The sequence below is a fragment of the Sinocyclocheilus rhinocerous genome, unplaced genomic scaffold (genome assembly GCF_001515625.1).
Source record: "Sinocyclocheilus rhinocerous isolate Xijiao unplaced genomic scaffold, SAMN03320098_v1.1 scaffold860, whole genome shotgun sequence".
Classification (NCBI taxonomy): domain Eukaryota; kingdom Metazoa; phylum Chordata; class Actinopteri; order Cypriniformes; family Cyprinidae; genus Sinocyclocheilus; species Sinocyclocheilus rhinocerous.
In genome coordinates, this window is record NW_015638565.1 from 177,475 (window position 1) to 200,400 (window position 22,926).

The 22,926-nt window shown below is 37.4% G+C and overlaps 3 protein-coding genes across 3 annotated transcripts; 1 reads left to right on the forward strand and 2 right to left on the reverse strand.

Moving 5' to 3' along the window:
- Positions 1-2,948: 2,948 nt before the first annotated feature.
- On the forward strand, positions 2,949-16,043 carry LOC107749726 (alpha-1,3-mannosyl-glycoprotein 4-beta-N-acetylglucosaminyltransferase B-like). The gene is made up of 15 exons (XM_016564868.1): positions 2,949-3,383; positions 5,037-5,189; positions 5,263-5,394; positions 6,008-6,141; positions 7,343-7,389; positions 7,487-7,600; positions 7,687-7,762; positions 7,851-7,965; positions 8,404-8,534; positions 8,651-8,758; positions 10,593-10,786; positions 11,763-11,841; positions 13,107-13,182; positions 14,266-14,378; positions 15,632-16,043. Exons 1-15 carry the CDS (start codon positions 3,299-3,301, stop codon positions 15,647-15,649), a joined length of 1,575 nt encoding a protein of 524 aa, XP_016420354.1. The 5' UTR covers positions 2,949-3,298; the 3' UTR covers positions 15,650-16,043.
- A 1,085-nt stretch (positions 16,044-17,128) lies between these two features.
- On the reverse strand, positions 17,129-18,008 carry LOC107749727 (zinc finger protein 483-like). The gene has a single exon (XM_016564870.1). It carries the CDS (start codon positions 18,005-18,007, stop codon positions 17,393-17,395), a length of 615 nt encoding a protein of 204 aa, XP_016420356.1. The 5' UTR covers position 18,008; the 3' UTR covers positions 17,129-17,392.
- Positions 18,009-18,522: 514 nt separating this feature from the next.
- LOC107749773 (zinc finger protein 696-like) lies at positions 18,523-22,896 on the reverse strand. The gene is made up of 4 exons (XM_016564948.1): positions 22,035-22,896; positions 21,646-21,830; positions 20,338-20,434; positions 18,523-19,133 (listed from the first exon to the last, which is right to left on the reverse strand). Exons 1-4 carry the CDS (start codon positions 22,327-22,329, stop codon positions 18,523-18,525), a joined length of 1,188 nt encoding a protein of 395 aa, XP_016420434.1. The 5' UTR covers positions 22,330-22,896.
- Positions 22,897-22,926: the final 30 nt, after the last annotated feature.

The window sequence follows — 22,926 nt, forward strand, 5'->3', positions numbered from 1 at the left end:
ATAAATGTGTAAGTGCATTATTAATAGATTTTAGAGCAAGTATTCTTTTATAGTAAATTAACACTACAGGAGCTTATGAGGAAACAGGGAACATTTATTTTCTTCGAAAAAGATAAATAGATCATAGTTGATAACCACTTATTTACATATGTTTACCCCAAATTTACCTCAAAAATTGATAAATATAAATAATCAGTAAATTTTGTGAAGTTATTATTTACTTATCTGCTATCAAAACTGAGTCAAATATGCATTAATATGGTGTTCATAATAAAAATTAAGATTGCTGAACAACTCATATGGTTTATAGAACAACCTGTAGTTTATGATGTATAATTTGGTAAGTGACTAGTGTTAAAAGCAGAGTCCTGTGCCATTCAGAACTCAACTGAAAATACCTTTTAAATTCCAGTTCAATTTCTAACTTTCAATTGAGGCATCAAACATAAAATAAACTTATTTCAAATGGAATGAAAAATATGTAAATGCTCTAAATGCAATCTTTTTTAATAATACTTGTAGAAACCTATAGGGATTTGCATTTAATGACAAAAGAAATGTAGAATTCATTTAGATACAAATTTCTACAGGCGGCATTTTATTATTAGTATTATTATTATCTAATGTGTCTGGAACTAAATCATATGTTGTGTATATAAGTTTATATGTAATTTACTGTATTGAAAAAATATTAAATTATGATTTTTAATTAATAAATGATTATTAAATAAATTAACTAACTTTCTTACATTTGTTTTATGGACCATGGTGGAGTAAGTTTTTAAAGTCTCAATTTCACTGATTAATTTTGTTTACAATAGATCATGGGGAAATGGATTGTCCGTGAAGGTGTCTCTGATCACCAGTTATTTATGAACTCACTGAAGAGTGCCAACACTTCATAGATGGGTGTTGGACCGAGAACTCCTGCAAACACCGCATCCCTTGGTCACAGGTACATCAAGTAAGATTCTTTACATTAAGATGCTTCCTCTAGTTTGTGCATCCTTTGTAATTTAATGCTTAATGACCAGGATTTTGAGTCATATCTTTCAAATCTGATCATTCTCCCCGTCAGAAATGGAGATAGTCAAGTTTATAATATAGTATTATAACAACATAACTCTTAAAGACGGCACCTTTATCTCTTTGGTAAGACATTTATTTCATTCAACACATTGTGTTAACACTTTTTTCAGCTGAGATCAAGGGTTGTTGACTTGCATGACTTTTTGATCTAAAGAAAATGACATCAACAGAGGGCAGGTTTCTCCCATCCTGCCCTGACTGCATCACCATGCACATAAATCAATTCAATAATATGACCAAAAACACACTCTACCTCTTCAGTAAGTCACACTTGCCATGGACAGGGACTGTTAAAAAAAAAATAGCACAAATTTTTCTTATTTGACCCTGCACACACACAGAGAGCGAGAGAGAAATGAGTCTGACATGAACTGGAAGCAAGCTGTGTGTGGAATCAAAAGAGAAAGCCAGTACTCCTATGATGGAGTACCAGGTCAGAGAACCCAGTCTGAGCCAAAACATGTGAATATCAATGTTGATCAATATTCTATAGAACCTCTTTAAATATTAAGCAAATATCAATATAATTTAATTGTGGTTGCAAATATCAGGAAATACACACACACCTGCAAAATATTTGATGAAGGTATTTATTGCGTCTAATTAAATTTTTTTCCCCCCTTCTTATTCTCATTGCAGAACCTTGTCATGTGGCTAAGGACCGCTCGCCTGAGCAGAAGTCAAATTTGAACAATAAATAATGGACACTGAAATATGAATATAAAAGAGAGACAAATATTGTGACAATAAAAATTATACTCATGAAAGCATGTCACATTTCAACATTTACACAACTTTATATCTATGTGACAATTATTTCACCCACACCTTAGTCATAATAATTTCTATAGCCTATTATTCTCCTTTGAATAGGCTTAGCTTACCTATCCTTTTCACATGACAAGTCAAATGCCTAATTTGGATCAATGGATGTTTAAAATTGAATTAAAGGAATTAAAAAAGAAAGGAAGATGTTATGCTTTTTATCAACATTAAACGAATATAAAGAGTTTGGTGTCCCCTGAGAAAGAGGTTCACGTTTTAAGTGTTGTTAGAGACTCCACCCCTAGGTGTCACTTTTTTCACATACAATCCGTCATTGAGTCGGAAGGCTCCAGAGTCCAGATCATTCCTATAAATGACCAGTCACCATTAGCCTTACGATACATTTTACAGATAAGTCAGGGAGACCCGTTAGACCACCTGAACAACAGCTCCGAGACACTGGTAAACCAGCTTAAACCAAACTAATGTCTGATTGTGACCGGTTCCATTATTACACTATAAAATAAGTGAATTGAATCAGAAGGTTCTCTTGTTATTATCAGAATCAGAATCAGAAAGCTTCATTGCCAGGTAGCCTATGTTTACACATACGACAAATTTGTTTTAGTTACAGAAGCTCCACAGTGCAACAGAATGACAGTGACAAGACAGGACGCAGATAATAAAAGGAATAATATACAAAATAGACAATGTACAAAATAACAAAAACACAATATATAATATAGACAATTATATATGTACAGGTATGATATGTGCAAATTTGAAATGTAATAAGTATGTGTGTTAAATAAATAATGTATAATAGTGTTGTGTGTTCCACGTTTATTGTTAAATGTTCATGAGATGGATTGCCTGAGGGAAGAAACTGTGGTGTTTCTTTATCGTGATGTTTAATGTCCATAGGCTATGTTTTTATTTAGGTAGATTGTAAAAGCACTTGTTGGGCGTTACATTTGCAGTTCACGGGACGCTTCTAACCTATGCGACTTTATATTGAAGCAGATACACAGGGGGACAATCTGACAGACGTTTAAACGCAACGTGTAATAATGAACACTATAGGCTTACTACTATCAGCAGCGTCCTCGTGAATATGCATCGACTGGATGAATGATGACGAGCTGGACAGGTGGAGGATGACGCTGCTGCTGTTCGGAGGTGTGAGCGGATTATTTTTTAAATTCCTCGTGTGGAATCAAAGCATCAACTGACGGCGCGTTTCGCTACAATGTAGCTGGCCTGCTCTGAGAAAGCAGGGTGCCTTTTAAAAGGATTGTCGTCAATTTGTGAATTTTTTCCAGTTCATCCAGACATCGCGGGAAAGAAGCAGCAACTAATCTTTTCTTAGTTGTTATATCTCGAGGATTTTGCCTTCTTCTCAAGAATATAGCCTACGAGTATTCTGGTATTTCTGTGGAATGAGATGAGGTCCTCGTATGGCAAACTTTTCTTCGTCGCCGGTTTTGTATGTGTGTTGATGTTAACCTCCTGGCACACATCAAAGTCAGGTGAGCATGATCATCCTCTGAAGATTGCCTGAAATATTCCGATTGGTTATTCGGAATATGCATTTATTAACCGTCTGCTTGTTTTGTTTGTTTGACAATTTCTGTACTGACATTTTGGACTTGAGTGAGTTGTATATCAATGCCAAAGAAGCCATAATTGAGAATTTGAGAAATTAAGTGTTAAGTTTTTTTTTTTTTTTTTTTACTCAGTCAGTTGTCAACCTGTCAGACGTGGTGCAATGTCAGCTTCCTGGATGCCAGACAAACTGGTATTGCAGGAACTCTTTCCAGTAAGATTTCTTTCATGTGAGACAGTTGATTACAAAATGATGTCAATAATACAACAGATGGATAACATTTTAAAAAGGTGATTTCTGGTTTTGAAATTTGAGCAAAATTCAAAAAATCCTCCCCAGCCTACTGTCACTAAAGGTATAGGTCTTTTGGAGTCGGAGACATACTGAACTGACACAAACTAGAGCTCATAATTGTGAACTAATTCAATCACTTCCTAATTATTAACATTTTTAAATGACATTTTTATTATTATTTACTTGTTAACAACGGACCATTATTCTAAAGTGTTACCCAAATTCGTTCTCTGCCAGCAAGTTTCACTTTCGAAACTGCTGCATATGGTTTCCCCGGTAACCGCAGTACACAAAGCTGACGTGCAGCGCTCAAGTTTATTCAGTGAAATCGTAGCCTTTTGAAGTTTAATCGTCATATTAATCCATATAGCAATTCTTGTCTTTCCGTCCCCAAAGACCTCTTGTAATTTAGACTTTTGTACCATTTAAGGGTTTGCATGGCCTTAAATGTAAACAATTTAACTGAAGACGTTTTAAGGACCCGCGGAAACCCTAATAAGAACATAGTCCAGCGCAAACATTTCTGTCATGCATTTGGCAAAAAGCTTTTGTTGACTATGAATTTTACCTTTGAAATTTGAGGCAAGTGCAACTCTGGCGTCCCCGTTGTTTGTGAGCAGTGGTGTGATGGCGATTTAAATCAAATACAGATTTCCAAAATATCCAAATTTAAGGGTATCCCCTTGAACTTGGTAAAAAGATAATCTGTTTACCATCTTGACTTGAAAATACTGTTTTCATGGTCAGTTTTTCATTTATTATTTGCTAATGTTAATGAATGTTTACATAAGTGCACGTCCTACACTGAAATTAATAGGGGAGCGGCTGGAAACTAGTGACCTCTCCTGGTTGGAGATATTAACATCATAAACTGAAAGCAATCTTTACGTGACTTGCTTTTCAAATGTTTTAAAATTGATCATCCGAGGCTAATATGATCCAGCGGGCCGTGCTAAAAGACACTGCGGGCCATATACGAATAGAATTGTTGTTTGCAGAAAGCCAAAGGAATCAGCTTTGAGTTTCTGTAGGCAGCAATTAAACATGATGATTGATATAAATTGCATCATATGAACATTTCCATTGGAAGTTCCTCTATGAACCATTATTTTCCCTTTTTTAAACAAATTATTTTTAGAACTGGTTATTTTCAGTGGTGATCAACATTATGCCACAAATGCTGTTGCAAAGCTTAACTTGTTAATAAAGCTTAATAAATTAACTTGTTTTCAGCCCGAAACATCCCTTTAATTCACATCATGAGATGACTTCTGTGTTTCAGATAACTTGCCATTTCAGCTGCATTCGGTCTATGAGAGGTTACTGCGGGCAGAACAACGAGGGGAGGTCTTATCAAAAGAACTGCTTAAAGTGCTTGGTCAACTTCAAAACCGCAGCATTGCTCCATCGAATCACACAATCAGCAACTCCTCAGGTGAGTCCAAGCACATTTCTTGCTGTAATATTTGTGTCTATACAGTTATTCAGTATTTTATCCGCCTTTTTAGCTATATTAGAAGAGAGGGTCCTTCGGCGCTTGTTGCCTTCACAGCCTGATGCCCACATCTACTTGCCTCACCTGAAGGAGCATGAGGACAGTCTGAAACCCATCGTTCACCTGGGGCAGCGACGCTCTGGAGGTCTGTCTCCCATTATCATTTTTTGCAATTGTATTGTTACAGTGCTTGCAATGTAGATTTAAACATACTTGTCATAGGTAATATCAAAGTCTTAATGTTTTAAACTTCTATTAAGGGCAAAAGACCAACTGTGTCTTTACATAAGAAGCTACGATCTCAATCTCCCATCCACAAAATGTAACCACAAGCAAAGATATCATTGTAAAATTTGCATACTAAATTCTGGCCTTCTTTTTGCATAATACATTTTGCTCTTTTCTTTCATGTGTCTCTTTAATCAGCTATAACTGCTGTTACAACAGTGTTTATGTATTGTTAAATTGCCTGCTGAGTATCATGAAAGCAGCAAAGCATCACAGTTGCAACATTTTATTTGAAACCCTAATTAGCCCTTAAAAACCCTTCACTGAAACATTAACACTATTAATTTTCCTGCAAATCTAATATGGTATATTGTATTATGATGTTTTATTTATTTTTGAACATATGCTATCATAATGTTTCTTTTACTTTGTCAGTTTTGTAGTTTCTAATAGTTTTACGCATACATAATCACTGTAATGCAGTCACCATAGGAAGACAAGCTGACACACAGTTTTAACTGTTTACGCAGTGTCTCTGGTGTTAGGAGTGCCCACCGTGCACAGGCAGAAACAGAGTTATCTAGTGAACACACTCCAGTCTCTCCTATTTGACCTATCAACTGCCGAGAGGAAAGATATTGTCATTGTAGTCTTTATTGCCGAGGTAACCATTTACTTGTGCTCTTTGTTATCTTATATCTCTCCGGGCTTTTATTGCTCTGGTAAGGTTGCATTAAACTTTATGGTGTTATATCAATTCATTCCTATAAAGCCATTTTATGTTATGAGTTGTTAAGTCTGATTTTTAACCAAGGAATTTGATAGTGTTGTATACCAGCGCTTCTCAAGTCCAGTCCTCGCGTGCCACTGCTCTGTACATTTTGTATGTTTTTCTTGTCACTTCAGAAGTCTGTTCTATTTGACCGTAAGTCATATGCGAAGTGTACTTCACAGGATAGTCCGTCATGATTCCAGTTCGAAGGGAACGGACATGTTCCATTCAAAGGGCATTAAAGTGTGTGAGACGTGAATTTAAATTGTATTTATTTACAGAGGTACATTATGTCACTTCTCTACGTTTCGTCTGTGTGTGATAATAATAACGAGATAACCAGAAAACGAGCTGGTTATCTGAATTAGGTGTGTTAAATAAGAGAGACATGCAAAATATGCAGAGCAGTGGTACGCGAGGACTGGAATTGAGAACCACTGTTGTATACAAAGAAAAGTTTTGTTTACAAAAATCTTTACTGTGGCTGATCTGAACTAATGCAAATGTGTGGGCTCATTTAATACAATTAGCTGTAGCTTAAATGTTTCACAATATGCATAAATGTTCTTCTTTTTACTGATCTTGGACTTTTGGCCTTTTTCATTAAGTGAAGGTGTGCAGATTCATCTTTATTCCTGATTTTAAACTTGATTTCAATCAGTGTAAACAAAAATTGTTTACAGTATACACTACCGATCAAAAGTTTGGAATCAGTACGATTTGTTAATGTATAGTAATGTGTTCCTGTGATGGCAAAGCTGAATTTTCAGCAGCTATTACTCCAGTCTTCAGTGTCACATGATCCATCAGAAATCATTCTAATATGCTGATTTTGGTGCCCAAGAATTATTTGTGCTGCTTAATATTTTTGTGGAAATTTCAATAAATTTTTTTGATGAATAGAAAGTACAGCAATTATTTGAAATAGAAATCTTTTGTAACATTATAAATGCCTTTACTGTCACTTGTGATCAATTTAATGCATCCTTGCTGAATAAAAGTATTAATTAAAAAAGAAATCTTACTGATCCCAAACTTTTGAACAGCAGTGCACTTTGTTATTCACTGATATGTATTTTCATTCTTGTCTTAGACAAATGCAATATTTGTGAATGCTGTTGTACAGAGTGTACAGACCAAGTGAGTGTTTCTTTAATTACTCATCTGCTTCATAAGAGATGTTTCCATGTTTCTTTAAGCTCACAGTGCAAGTAACTGTGTATTTCACTCTGTGTAGTCTCCCAGATGCTGTCAGTGCTGGAGTGATAGAGGTGATCTCTCCATCACCTCACTATTACCCAGACTTAAGTAACCTGAAGGAAACATTTGGAGATCCCAAGGAGCGTGTCAGGTTAGCGATTCACCTATTGTGCAAATGTTGTAAAGAACTGGAAATAGATGGTGTCTTAATTGTGAAACATGTTTTACTGATTATAGATGGAGGACCAAGCAGAACCTTGACTACAGTTTCCTCATGTTGTATGCGCAGTCTAAGGGCACATACTATGTCCAGGTAATGCCAAAGACACTGTCATGCAGCTCATTGTTAGCTCTATGTTTCATTGCCTTTATCAGTCTGAGTCTGTGCATATGTGTTTCAGCTTGAGGATGATATTATAGCAAAACAAGGATTCTTTGAGTCCATGAAAAAATTTATAGCATATGTGCTTTCAGAGGAGTGGCTTTTCCTGGAGTTTTCCCAGCTGGGATTCATTGGTCAGTGTCTTGTCCTCTCTGTTCATTGATGTCCTGTCTTTTCTAACCTCTCCCATTCTCTTCTCTCCCACCATTTCTGTTTGATCAGTTGTTTCATACGTGTGCTGTTTTGTTATTTGTACACCTGGACCAGTAGTTCATTGAAAAATAGTCGTTAGATGTGCAGTCTCAGTTGTGAATGCAAATTTATGGTCTTTATATAATATGAGCCCTCTTTGTTAAAAATCAAACACAATTTCTGTTAGGATTTGCTTATTACATATTTGAATTTAAAATAATTCAGTTCAGATCTTCTTGATTATTCAAATAGTCTCTTATTTCAAGGAACATTGTCAGTGTCTCACAGCTCCCATAAATACTGTTTACTATGACCAAATCTATGATACTATTTGTGTCCTAGCATGAAATTAAGTATATCGCTAATTTTTCATATTCTAGGCAAGCTTTTCCGCACATCAGATCTGCCAATGATTGTGGAGTTCTTCCTGATGTTTCACAAAGACAAGCCAATCGATTGGCTGCTCGATCACATCCTGTGGGTTAAAGTGTGTAATCCTGAGAAAGACTCAGTAAGTTTGAATATAATATTCACTTATATTTGTTTGTTTGTTTGTTATTTATTTATTTGTTTGTGAGATTGATGTAAGACATTTCATTGTTTATTGTTATAATTCATTGCACTTAGAAACACTGCCATAATGAGAAGGCCCGACTGAAGAGAACTTACAAACCCTCCCTGTTTCAGCATGTTGGTTTGCATTCCTCACTCCCCGGTAAAATTCAAAACCTAAAGGTAATTCAAACTTCCTCTTCCTTGTATGAAGATTTTCATATGCTTATATGCTAAGGTTTAGTTTTAGTCAATGAAAACTAAAACTGAAACCATAAAAACAATGTTACTTGAAATAAAAATAATAAATAAATAAATTTCAGGTAGTTTTTTTTTTATTTCAGGTAGTTGCCAAGACAAAATTTCTCATTTTTATTTAGTTTAACTCTGAACTAAAAAAAAAAAAAAAAAAAAAAAAAAAGTAAAACTAAAAAATAATAAAAATGCACAACAAACTTACTAAAACTTTGTCAATTTAAATTGAAAATGGAGAATATAAAAATTAAAACTTATTCAAAATATGAATAAAACTATAATATTATAATGCAAGATGCATTTCTAGTAGAATAGTGGCCACCTACAATCCAAAAGTACTATAGGTCTGTAGGTGTAGACAACAGCTTATCTACATTGCAAAGAGGGCATTTACATTATTTATATTAGCACATTGTATTTCCATAATGACTTACAAATTTGTAATAACACAACTCATGTAATTCATCTTAAAGGTGAAGTGTGTCATTTCTGGTGTGCTAATGGCACCAATCGGAATTGCTAATTTTTTTTTTTTTTATAATTTTATTTTGTTATTTTGGGACATCACCCAACCAATAGGTAACATGTAGTTTTCTCTGAAAAATAAACTGGGCTATGAGGAAGAATTTTACCTTCAAAGATAATTACACACTTCACCTTTAAGTGTGTTTCTCCTCTATGCCCCGTCTTTCTGAAACGCGTCTGTTTTTACAAAGCTCATCGGTCTGAAAAGCGAGGTGTGCTCTGATTGGCCAGCTATCCAGTGCGTTGTGATTGGCCGAATACCTCAAGCGTGTGACGGAAATGTTACGCCCCTTACCATACTGTGATGGCTTGTCCCGGCCAGAGTGACGAGACAAAAACATTAAAACCCATTATAAACAAGGCATTTGTTGCATCCAGTGGGGACATAAATAATTACTGATTATAATGACTTATACAGTCTTTTTACGCGTTGCCTATCGCGCCGCGTAAACAAACCCAATGTCTGCATTTGTGATCGGAGAAATGACAAACAACAAGCCCTACTCTACACTGCTCAAAACTAAATTGAAATCGCACCATATGACCCCTTTAAAGAAACATTCCCATTAAAAGTGCAGCAATACAAAGTTCCAAATGTGTCCAGAAAAAATTAATATTACAAGCTAGCTTGGTTTTGTCAGGAATTGCGACAGAACCAAAACGCAGAATATCCCAGATGTACTCAATAGGTCTTTATTAACAAAAAACTAAAAAAATCAACAGAAAAACCACCAAACACAATGTCAAGACAGAAGAGCACACAGCAAATGAATATAAACATGTGCCATGTACTCTATAGGAAACATGACACAAGACAGTGCCCGGAGCCTGACTGTCAGGATCCTAGGATCGAAACCAAAGTAGACAGAATTGTCAAGGTCCAGACACCAAGCCCCAAATACAATACATATACAAAAGAATGCAGGGCTCAGAGAAAAATCCCTGAACTCGCACGCTCACGCAAGGACATGAGAGGACATTACAACATATGAGTGTCAGGATCTTGTCACCAAATCAACAGCCAGACCAACCGAAGTGAGAGGTCTCTCACAGTTTTCTTGTGCACTTCACATGATGCCTATGTAGAGTGTTCCAAATCGCTCACTTATTAAGTTCTATTACAGTTAGGATGCTGCCTTTGAAGGCAGCTATCTGTGTAGACAATATACAGCAAGTCAGCTCACTAGGTTTTGGAACAGCGCTTATCTGTATGTCTGTGATTTTATGTGATGTACAGGATAAAGATTTTGGGAATCAGGTGCTGTTCAAAGGTCACAATAACCCGCTAGCAGAACTCAGGAGCAGTCTGGAGAAATATCTGTCTCACACTCTGGAGAGAGCTTACAATGGAGTGGATTTCTTCTGGGGCCTCACACCCAAAAGAGGAGATTATATCCTCATTACTTTCATCACACCTCAAGCTGTCAAAGGGTGAGACATCAGTGCAGGACATTCATTTGATGAGTATACAAAGTGTACATGGAAACAGGCAATCCTGCTAAAGTTCCAGTTTCTATATCCAGTTTGTATGTGACTAGAATTTGAAAATTTAGTCGTCATTTACTCACCCTCATGTAGTCCAAAACGGTCTGTTTTTTTGTGTGTGTGCACAAAAAAATGATATTTTGAAAATCATTGCCATGGTTTTTTTTTTCTTACAATGAAATTCCGTGAAGTCCAGTGTTGTTCAAAATCGTCTTTTGTGTTCTGCAGAAGAAAGAAAGTCATACAGGTACATTTTGGGGTAAACTATCCCTTTATCTGTGAAAGAAAACTCGATATGGCTCAGTATGTTTAGGGGAGTCTGTCTTTCAGCAGCCATGGCGTATTGTAAATATCTCTTTACGTGGATATAGAAATAGAAGTAAAACCCCAGTGGCAGTGTAAATGAACCCAGCTGTCTGCTTGTGCGCTCTTATATTAAAGTGAGTTTGCCCTGCTGAAAGAATGTGAACCAATGGCTTCTGTTTCAGCTCCTCTGAGCAGGATATTCTATACTGGCAATGTTTGTTCAGGAGCTCAAAACTAAGTTGACATTTGGGGAAGGTCTTGTAAAGAAATCTGGACATTCTCAGTACAATCTTCATGAAATCATAGGTAATGGGTGCATCTGTCACTTGACAAAGAGTGATGTAATGAGCCCAGAGAAATTCCTGGTTGTTTTTTTAAATGCAGCAGACCGTCTCTTTGACTTGCTAAATAAATTCCACTGATGCTACAGAAACAATGGCTTGTTTAAGCTACATACATAACTTACAAAACCACCTATTAATTTTATACAGTTTGTAAGTTAAACTCTATCATCAACATCTATGGCATGAGAAACATTTAGACTCCAGACATTTTAGACAAATGGACTTAATTGGCTGATTTAATATTTTTATATTTTTATTCCACTCACTTCCAGGTACCTTTTTCGATCTGGCAATATTGAGACAAATGGTGACAGGTTTTACAACACAACAGTGGAGGTGCTCCCTACTAGTGTAAGTATCATGCCAAAAAAAGGTCTGTATACACTACGGTTCAAAGGTTTGAGAGAGCAGAATGATTTTTATTGCTTTTGAAACAAGTCTTTTATGCTCACCAAGGCTGCATTTATTTGATCACAAATACAGTAAAAACAGTAATAGTGTGAAATATTTATTACATTAAAAAAACTGTTGTCTATTTTAATATATTATAAACTGTAATTTATTCATGTGATGGCAAAGCTGAATTTTCAGCAGCCAGTACTCCAGTATTCAGTGCATGATCCTTCAGAAATCATTCTAAAATGCTGATTTGGCGCTCAAACATTTCATAACATAATATTATTATCAATGTTCAAAACAGTTGTGCTGATTACTGTTTTTGTGGATACCGAGATACGCTTATTTTCAGGATTCTTTGAAAAATAGAAACTGTACTATCACTTTTGATGAATTTATTGAATCCTTGTTGAACAAAACATTCCACAAAAAAAAAAAAAATCTTACTGACCCTAAACGTTTGAACCGTAGTGTAAACCTTTCAGGACAGACCATGAGGTTCTGTTGAAGCATCAGTAAAAAAAAAACAATAACTATTAACAGCCAAATTCCAGGTGAAGGACTACACTACCCATGAAACCTGAAGAGAATGATCCACCAATCAGAGAATCACAACAAATCAGAAAAAAAAGTGCTCAGCAGTGACCAACCACCCTCTGCTATGAAACATTGTAAACGACAACGAGTCTCCCTACTAGTATACTCCCTAATAGTTTTATATTGTGTTGATGTCTTTTATTTGATTATGTCATTTGTTATAATTTATGGGTCTGTAAGTCATTCCCTCATAAAAGATAATAAGCACACAATCTTTTTAAAGTTCACTTTTTTGTTGTTGTTCATCCCAGAACTGGTTGGTATGCTTCATGTTTAATAGTTTTATTTTTAAATCCCTTAAGTACTTTAAATGTCTTAAATATTGTGAAATGAACCAAAGCTGCCCGAAAAAATGGGTGGTTTCAGTTTGTGTAAAATATGTTGGTATTGTCATAACTTTAGACATATATGACTACACCCTTTTTCTAAGTGAACATTTGTATTCATTTGCTTGTCGTGATGGGGCCTTGCTCCTGTGCTTGCAAGCCATGTAAACATTTCTCTACAGACAACCTTTACCTCAAACCTGTTAGACAAGGATTTTTGTAAATACTTCCTGATATGACTTTTTTTCCATTTGCAGTGAAGTATGAGGTGTTAACAGGTATGTTTGTGTATTACAGAAATCTGTGAAAGTGAGGGTGACGAGAGGAGAATTAGCCTGCTGTAAACCCTCATCTGATGGCTTTGTTCAGATAGGTACTCAACCATATTCGATTTCCTGTTTCTTTTCTTTTCTTTCCTTTTCTGTCACTCATTTGTAAGATTTTGCATATATACATATAGATGAAGTGCAATCATTTGTTTGTCAGTGAACTACGAATGTCAAGTTAGAGAGATTTTGATACATCATAAAAAACTATGTAATGATACTAGTCCGTTAAGAGTTGTTGTAAAGCTAGCTGTGATGATAATCATGATAATTACAGGAAACTCCAGAGTTGGCCTGCGAGGTTTGTGAACACGTCTGTTAACACAAGTTATAGGGTTGGGTAAAACGATTCTTATTCTGAACTTTATTTCAGATTTATTTTTTCATTAAAGAGCTGAATGATTTTCGTGATGTTCGGTTTCATAACCAGTTCTTGATTGGCTGCATTTTTTCCACTAGTGTGGAGTACCGAGTGTAGTGACACTATGACAGCATACTTGAACCAGTACTGAAAAAATGTTTGTTTGTTTTTAGCTGACGTGTGTGTTTTCATTTTCTTATTGAACTGGTCACTAAGACTTGTGACTCAGTTTAAATTGTTCTAACGTTTCTCTCATTTGCTTAATCAGTGTGGTTCTCACTCACTGAAACTCAAGTCATTACTTTTTTCATTTTTAAATGAACAAAGAACTTTCAAAGTGTACACTACCGTTCAAAGGTTTTTTTTTTAAAGAATTTTATTCAACAGCAATGCATTAAATTGATCAAAAGTGACAAATAAATGCAGTTCTTTTGAACTTTATATTTATCAAAGACTCCTGAAAAATTATGAGGTTATGAGACTATCTGATCAGAAACATGAGCAAGTGTGCATGTGCATGTCTGTAATAATATACACACTTGCTTTGTTTTCAAATATTTGGATAAACCACAATGAGGAATGTGAGATCAAAAGTGGTTATGCAAATGTATGTGAGCGTGCTTGCCCATTGTCTGAGACCAAGAATGTGTGTGAGTGTGAAAACCAGCATCAAAACGTGGCACCTGTCATGCAATCTGTTGATTGAAAGAGGTCAGGTGGTTTCTGTTTATTTTGTGATGGGATATGTCATAAATGTCTGCTTTCTCAGGTTCTTTCAAGAATGGAATGGCTGAGGGAGAAGTGGACGGAGCATTAGGAGAAATAGCGGCCATGCGACTCCTGGTTCACTCTGATTCTGATGTCTGGGTCCTTCTCAGTGAGGTGAACCACATTCATATCACCTATAAATAGCCCTTAGAAACAGGCCTCACATAATTGGGAAGGGCTTGAGCTAACAGTCATTTAATTCAGAGAAAGCCATACTGACATGAGTAATACATAACACACAGAAATGCAATGAAGATTAAAAAAAAACAAAAAAAAAACAGACCCAACCCAATTGACATTTCTCTAGGGAAATGCGGAAAGGAAAGTGGTTTGTTAGCACATGTATGTATGTGAGGTGTTTCACTCTTACAGTAAAATCAAATGAAAGTAAGGAAGAGGTCATAAGGCATCTGTATGACAAACAAAACCGGGAAAGCACTCGTAGGGCTTATCAGGGTGGTTTATTGGGTCCTTCATTACAACATAATGCTAAGCTAGTGTAGCATTCTCCAGCTAATCACTTCAAGTATTTTACTTCATGTGAAACATGGAATATATTATCTCACAATTTCATAAATCAGGGACTTTTATTGCAGCATATGTGTGGGTAGATTGTCATTAACAATTGTAACACGCCTGTAAACATTTCTTATAGCCCACAATTGTTGTTATTCTCTTTCTTATGTTTATTTTTTTGTCCTTTCATTCAGAAAACTTTAATCTTTTATTTTGTAAACCACTTAATGCTTGATTGTGATAAGTTAATTTTCAGTTTCAACATATTTCTTTTTCTTTCATTTCTTGCCTTTATGTAAGCACAGCCACTTGAATTAAGCCTTAAAGAGAGAGTCCAAACTGTATATGCTAAATTAGCTTTTTTTTATTTTTTAAATCTGTTAATTTAACTGTTTTTATTATTTAAATCATTAACAAGAACAAAAATGCCAATAGTTAATTTGAACATATATTCACTTAAAATGAGCAAATGTGTAATTTGACCAAGAGTACAAGAGTTCCCCTACAACAGAAAGTTGAAGTTGTCCACTTTTTTTTAGTTAGGAGATCAACCCAAAGGGCCAAGTATATCTTCAAATATATTATTCAAACGAGATATCTAATGAGATATCTCATTTGAATATGTTTTGCAAAATTCTTGTAAATTCATTCACAGTATTTCAGTATCTCACAGTGTTCAGTCACCATTTTATTGATATTTCTGTGTAACTATAAAAAGTTCTTTCTATTTTGTCTATAAATGAAAAGGCCTTTTTGAGGAAGTCTGTGCTTCCTGTTACCCACTAGCCTTGTTTGCAGCTGTGACACAGTATCTAAGGTTTGCTTAAAAGTCACATCTCTTTCTTTGACAGATCTTTATTCAAGTTTGATCCTGTTTGAGTTGATGAGAAAGGAGAAATTTGATCTGCATGGTAACATGTAATACCTCCTGCTGTGGACAACAGCGCATGCTGCTGGTCTGGAAAGGAACCTCCCTATGCTTGAATGATTGGCATTGCTGTGTACTATCTTGAGGTGCAATGACAGGATGTTTCCCTCATTAAAAAGGAGTGAAAAACCTGTTTACATCGTTATTTGTTTATTGTGGTCCATGAAGGTTTTGTTTGATTTATTCATTTTGTATAAATTCTTTTATTTAAATTATTGTTTAGTGTTGCAAAATAACTTAAAGGGACCACACAAACAGGATTTGACCATGTTTTATATTATACTGAATTATTTAAAATATTTGACTTTCAGTATATGGCAGCAATACCAACTTGTCACGGCATCATTGTGTTCTTTTCTGCTCATGTCATATTATTTTTTTATTTCTTTATCACTAGCAACACCAAGTAGAATTGCAAAATTAATTTTAGTTATTAAAAAAATTAACTCCATTGGTCAGACAAACAAATAATCCCACCCAGTGCTACTGTATCAGACTTGATTGCACTATAATGCTCAAACTTTTTAAGAACATCAACCTGCAAATGAATCAAGCTAGACTAGGGGAAAAGAATTGCATAAAAAATGTACACATTTCAGCTTTAATCTTAGATATGCTTACTCCAACATATTGGTTACAGCATATTTAAACACTAGTTGATTTGTCCTTCCGAACACCTTTGGTAAGCCTGTGAAAGAGGGAGACACACATTCAGATGCAGATTCACAATCTGAAGCAAGGGTGGAAGAGAGGAAGGCAACGCTAACGCTACTATGAGACTCAGTTCCTCACTCCTCTGATGAGAGCAGGTGGGTACCAAAGACTCTGATATAATCCTCCAAACTCTGGATGGAATATGTGTAGACTTGAATCCCAGATGAAGTGAGATGACTGACTGAGAAACAAACCACCACAGGGGCCTAAAAATCCTAAACAGAAGGACTCACTCACAGCACAGCAAATTTGTTTTAATTAAAACAGGCATGTGCAATGCCACGCAATGGTAAGATTCTACACATACAAATACATTAATATATTCAGAGGCACAGATGTGATGCATGCCAGAGAACTCCCTTCTGTTGATAGCACCAAGAAAAGAGTCTAAATTTCATTCCCTGATCAGAATGACCTGTAATGTTTTCTCTCAACTTGAGTATAATCAGTCCTGATACAGACAAACAGCTCAGCGGGAGAGAGCAACTGTCACATCATCACAGCTGTACCCTCATCTTATCTACAAAGCAAAAATATGAAAGGAAGTACAAAATACATATCAATTTGTTTAGCGAGACAAAAACAATGTAAAATATTACAAATAATATTATCATAACCTGTCTGAACATAAAAAAAAACTACAAAACAACATACATATAAAATATTAATCTCTTTATAAAATGATTTTAATAAGATGAAATGTAAACAAACATAAATACTGATAATGAAATAAATGTAAACATTTACCATCTTAGTGGCATAAGGATCAAATGAATGCTAATGGGAACTTTAAATGAGCTGATATGGCAAGGGTTTATCTGTGTGGGGCTGCCGTCTACACGAGGGATGCTCTCTTACTTCCGTTTGCTCTTGGAGTCAGTGGTCTGAAACACACTAGATGCCGACATGAGGTTCTCAATGTACTGCCCAAGAACCTGATTCTCTGATTTTAACTTCAGATTTTCTTCTTTTACTGCATCCACCCGAGCTGAGACCGCTCACCTGTGTGAACCAGCTGATGGCGCTCGAGGGAACGCGAGTGCGTGAAGCGTTTGCCGCAGAGTTCGCAGTGGTGCGGCTGCTCACACGCCTGGATGCATTCGTGGCTCTTAAGGCTCCAGGCGTGGCCGAACGCTCTCCCGCACACAGAGCACTGATAGGGCCGCTCCTCGGCCGCAGGGCAAGAGTGCTTCATGAGGTCAGATGTGGAACTGAAGCCGCTGCCGCAGCGTGCGCAGAAGTGCAGCATGTCCCCGCTCTCTCCTCCTGACTCCTCTTCCTTGTTGGTAGGGGCTGATGGGAGTTGTAGTTCAGCAGGGTCTGCTCTATGTGACGAGGACGACATTGCCTGCTGAGAGCTACATAAACCGTCAAGTCCGATGAACGCCACGCCTTCAGATCCACACGTCTCCTGAGACGGGCTGCCCAGGCCAGACTCCGCCTCCTCACGTTCGCGCTCTGCCTTGAGGGCCGTCTCCAGTCCGCTGAGCTCATCTCCACCGATCACTGGTTCCTCTGACAAGGCCGGCTGCTCCTCCCACACTTCAGCAGCAGCAGATTCAGGACAAGCAGAAGCAGGGCCCATTTCACCTGCAGACAGAAATTAGATATATCAGACATAAGCGCGTTAAGGACAAAATTTTACCTCCAAATTTAAATGCTAGAAATGCTTTTCAAAGAAGTCTCTTATGATCACCAATGCTGCATTTATTTCTTCAAAAATACAGTAAAAACATAAATATTGTGAAATATTATTACAGTTTTCTACCTGAAAATATTTGAAAATACAATTTATTAGTGTGATGGCAAAGCTGAATTTACACACATCAGCTTTTTTATCATTCTTTTTTATACATCAGCAGTTCATAGTGGCCACAGCTGTCAAGCTCTCAAAAACACACATGTACATTAAAAACCATAAAAGTATCAATACAATGGCTTTGTGTGCAAAACAAAAACTTAAGTCACTAAAGGGACAGCCCATCCAAAAATAACAATTCTATCAATTTACTCACCCTGTAAATTGCCGGTTTATAACCTAGCATCCTAACTGATTAGTTAACTGACAAGCTAAAATGTCACATATAACTAACTGATAGGCTAGCGTAGTCGCTCACCTGTGTGAACCAGTTGATGACGCTCGAGGGACCGCGAGTGCGTAAAGCGTTTGCCGCAGAGTTCGCAGTGGTGAATCTGCTCTCCCGCCTGGACACATTCATGGCTCTTAAGGCTCCAGGCGTGGCCAAACGCTCTCCCGCACACGGAGCACTGATAGGGCCGCTCCTCGGCCGCAGGGCACAAGTGCTTCATGAGGTCAGACGTGGAATTGAAGCCGCTGCCGCACCTTTCGCAGAAATGCAGCATGTCCCCACTGTCTCCTACTGACTCCTCTACTTCTCCTTTTTTGCTAGGGGCTGATGGGAGTTGTAGTTCAGCAGGGTCTGCTCTATGTGACGAGGACGACATTGCCTGCTGAGAGCTACATAAACCGTCAAGTCCGATGAACGCCACGCCTTCAGATCCACACGTCTCCTGAGACGGGCTGCCCAGGCCAGACTCCGCCTCCTCACGTTCGCGCTCTGCCTTGAGGGCCGTCTCCAGTCCGCTGAGCTCATCTCCACCGATCACTGGTTCCTCTGACAAGGCCGGCTGCTCCTCCCACACTTCAGCAGCAGCAGATTCAGGACAAGCAGAAGCAGGGCCCATTTCACCTGCAGACAGAAATTAGATATATCAGACATAAGCGCGTTAAGGACAAAATTTTACCTCCAAATTTAAATGCTAGAAATGCTTTTCAAAGAAGTCTCTTATGATCACCAATGCTGCATTTATTTCTTCAAAAATACAGTAAAAACATAAATATTGTGAAATATTATTACAGTTTTCTACCTGAAAATATTTGAAAATACAATTTATTAGTGTGATGGCAAAGCTGAATTTACACACATCAGCTTTTTTATCATTCTTTTTTATACATCAGCAGTTCATAGTGGCCACAGCTGTCAAGCTCTCAAAAACACACATGTACATTAAAAACCATAAAAGTATCAATACAATGGCTTTGTGTGCAAAACAAAAACTTAAGTCACTAAAGGGACAGCCCATCCAAAAATAACAATTCTATCAATTTACTCACCCTGTAAATTGCCGGTTTATAACCTAGCATCCTAACTGATTAGTTAACTGACAAGCTAAAATGTCACATATAACTAACTGATAGGCTAGCGTAGCAGTAACATTCAGGCTACCTTGCTTGCGAATGATTATTGTGTATGTGTACGCAATAAAAAGCTAAAAATGGCTTGAGTTGTATCCGCCGTGCTTGTCCTGAAACCCTTCCAGTGGGGAGTTCATTGACCTATAACAGGTAATTTAGTAAAAAACTGGACACACCCTTCCAAACCTGTTGCATTTTTCTTCTGCGGAACATAGAAGATATTTTTAAGAATGTTGGTAACCAAGCAGTTTCGGTGTTCCCACTGACTTCTATTGTATGGACAAAAAATATAATGGAAGTTAATGGGATTCAGAACTGTTTGGTTACCAACATTCTTCATAATGTCTTCTTTCATGTTCCACAGAAGAAAACAAAGTCATACAGGTTTGGAATGATGTGACGGTGAGTAAATGATGACAAAAGTTTCATTTTTGTGTGAACCATTCCTTTTGCGTAAAATTAGTCACCTTTTTTTTGGAACTTGACAGTCGTGGGCCCAATATACTGTTGATGTATGAAAAAATGTGTACAGTTTTCAAAATTTCTCCTCGTGTTTCACTGAAAAAAAGAACAACACAAAGGTGAGTACCTAATGACAAAATTGTGTTCTTCAAGTGAACTATTCCTTTACCCGTTCATGTTCACAATCACAAAGAAATTATTAGCCGTTTTCCCAAACAAAGCATTGCAGTGCTCACCGTGGGTGGGACTGGGGGAGGAAGGGCTGGTTTCACTTTGGTTCATCTGTAGAGCCTCTTGCAACAGCCTCAGGGAGTCTGATCTGTAGCCTTCCACCTTTATCCATCATCCCACAGAAGCAGAAAGAACAAGAACATAAGGTGTAAAATAAATTCACTTTGCTAACAATAAAACATTTCTTTTAAAACAGATAATAAACATTTCAGGCAGAGCTGAGGTGATAGTAATCTTATGTTACATACGTGCTGTTATTTTAACATTTAAACTTGTTTTAGTGCAATAAAGGTGTATTATTTTGATTGACAGGTAAGTTGGTGGTCCTTTAGTGATGTGATCATATGTGATTCTGACTACTTGTGATTTGAGCAGCTAAATTATAAAATACATTGACCTTGTTTTACACTGGTAAATAACACTGTCCACTTGTGATCTGAGCACCATACAGATGTTAAAATCAGATGTAAATGTAGTCTTATTATTAATAGTCAACAAGCACATGCATACTTTTGGGAATATGACCTCTTAAAGGGATAGTTCAACCAAAAATTAAAATTCTGTCATCATTTTCATCACACATCATCACAAGTTTTGTGGGTGAAAAAAAAAAATCCCCCCGGTTGATGCTACCCCACCAACCACCAGAGCATATAAAATTCCAAAAATAAAAATATTTTTTATTAAGTAAAATACCGCAACATGACAATATAAACAACAATAAAATCAGAAATGGACTTTAACTGTCAGCGCTCCCGCTTAAAGACCGTCTGGGTTTTGTGATCCTTGTTCATGCGCCTCAATACATGTAGGGCTTTTCAGAAAGTCAGCGTATGCCATTACTCCATTTCAGAGTGACAGTATGAGATTTTTTTGAAGAATATAGGTAACCAAACAGTTGACGGTAACTATTGACTTCCATTGTATTTTTTATCCATACTACAGAAGTCAATGGCTACCAGCAACTGTTTGGTTACCTACATTCATCAAAATATCATCTTCTGTGTTCAGTAGAAGAAAGAAAATCATACAGGTTTTGGACAACTTGAGGGTGAGTAGACAGAATTTTTATTTTTGTGTGAACAATCCCTTTAAATAACATAATATAGAGAGAAAGATGATAAAAAAAGTTAATTACAGTTACTATAATTCTTGGGTTATAATCTTTGGTGCAGTTTTTGCACTTGCAATATGGACTAAAATATACTTTCAAATCAGTTTGCATTTGCAGAAAGGGGGTTTTCTGTTCAGGTCCTTCTTCTGTCCATAGCCCTCTGCATCTCCTCTTTCCTCACATCTGATTGGTTACTCACCTCCTCTTTAATGCTGGCCACCTCCTTCCTCTCCCCAGAGACGCATAACCTTTCCTCCTCCTCCTCCCCACCTCCACCTCCTCCAGTTGGCAGATGGACACGGAACACGTCCCTCCTCTCATCCCTCACTCCTCCAGTCCCCTCCTTCCACGCATCAGCACTCCACTCCTTCCCCTGCCTGCCTCCTGAGAGAGAAAGATGGGAGGGGGAAAGAGGAGAGACGAGAACAGGAGGGGGAGGGAGGAATGCAAAAGAGGAGGAGAGGAAGGAGAACGAAACCTGAGAACTGAGGAGCAGGTCGCCATTATGGTTTCCCACTCAAAGGCTCGAAAAATGCACGATAAAACAACAGCACCACACAATGGGTCCGAGTTGGCCAGTGCGCTTACTTTGGAGATCCGTTCTGCGCGCTTTGCGCACGGTGTCGTCCGCGCCAAGCAGACCAGCCGCGCGCCGACTGGCCGCCCAGCCCATGCCATATTTGCGTTCGTTTCTCAATTTATTCTCAGTCAGCCTCAGTCTCAATTTCAACGCTTCGTTCTCTTTTCTGTTCAGCGAGATTTCCACCAGGTAGTCGTTCACCGTGTCCTGGAAGAGTTTGGTGATCTCGCACACGGATGCGCGGACCAAACTGTCCATGACAGCAGTCAGGTGCACTTGAAAGGTCTTGACCGATTCCGCCATGGTTTTACTAGTTTTCAGTCGCACAAATAATAAATAAAGTTCCGTCCAACAAAACTATGTCACGCCATAGATCAACACCAGTTATACTTCATGTTTTAAGCATCTGCTTTACAATAACAACACTTCATTTAAATGAGCATGTAGTAATAACAATCTGACATCAACTATGGCAACGGCTGTCACCCGAAGTAACCCAACTTTGCGCACAGCCAAAGGAACGGACCCTGTTTCTCTATCTGCTCTATCTTTAAGCTCGCGACCACACCAATCAAATCCTCAAAAGATGAAATTCCACTCCAGATGACGGCCCAAATATAGTTGACGGCTAAAAAAGATCCGTGTTCATGTTTTACGAGCGTGTATGCGCTATCAGCGGCACAGTTTCGCCGAGTCGAGACCACCCTTCTCAACTCAAGAGGTTTTAATTCTCGCCTACAATATTATTTCCGGATGTCGCGTTTTGCGCACGCGCAAAGCTACCGTAATTACCCGAAAAAGTAGGCCAATAAAAGGTTTGGCTGGTTAGCTTTGACTGCTATTTCCTGCTCGTTGATTTTTTTGGTTATTGAATACATATGCGTACAAAATAAAATAAGA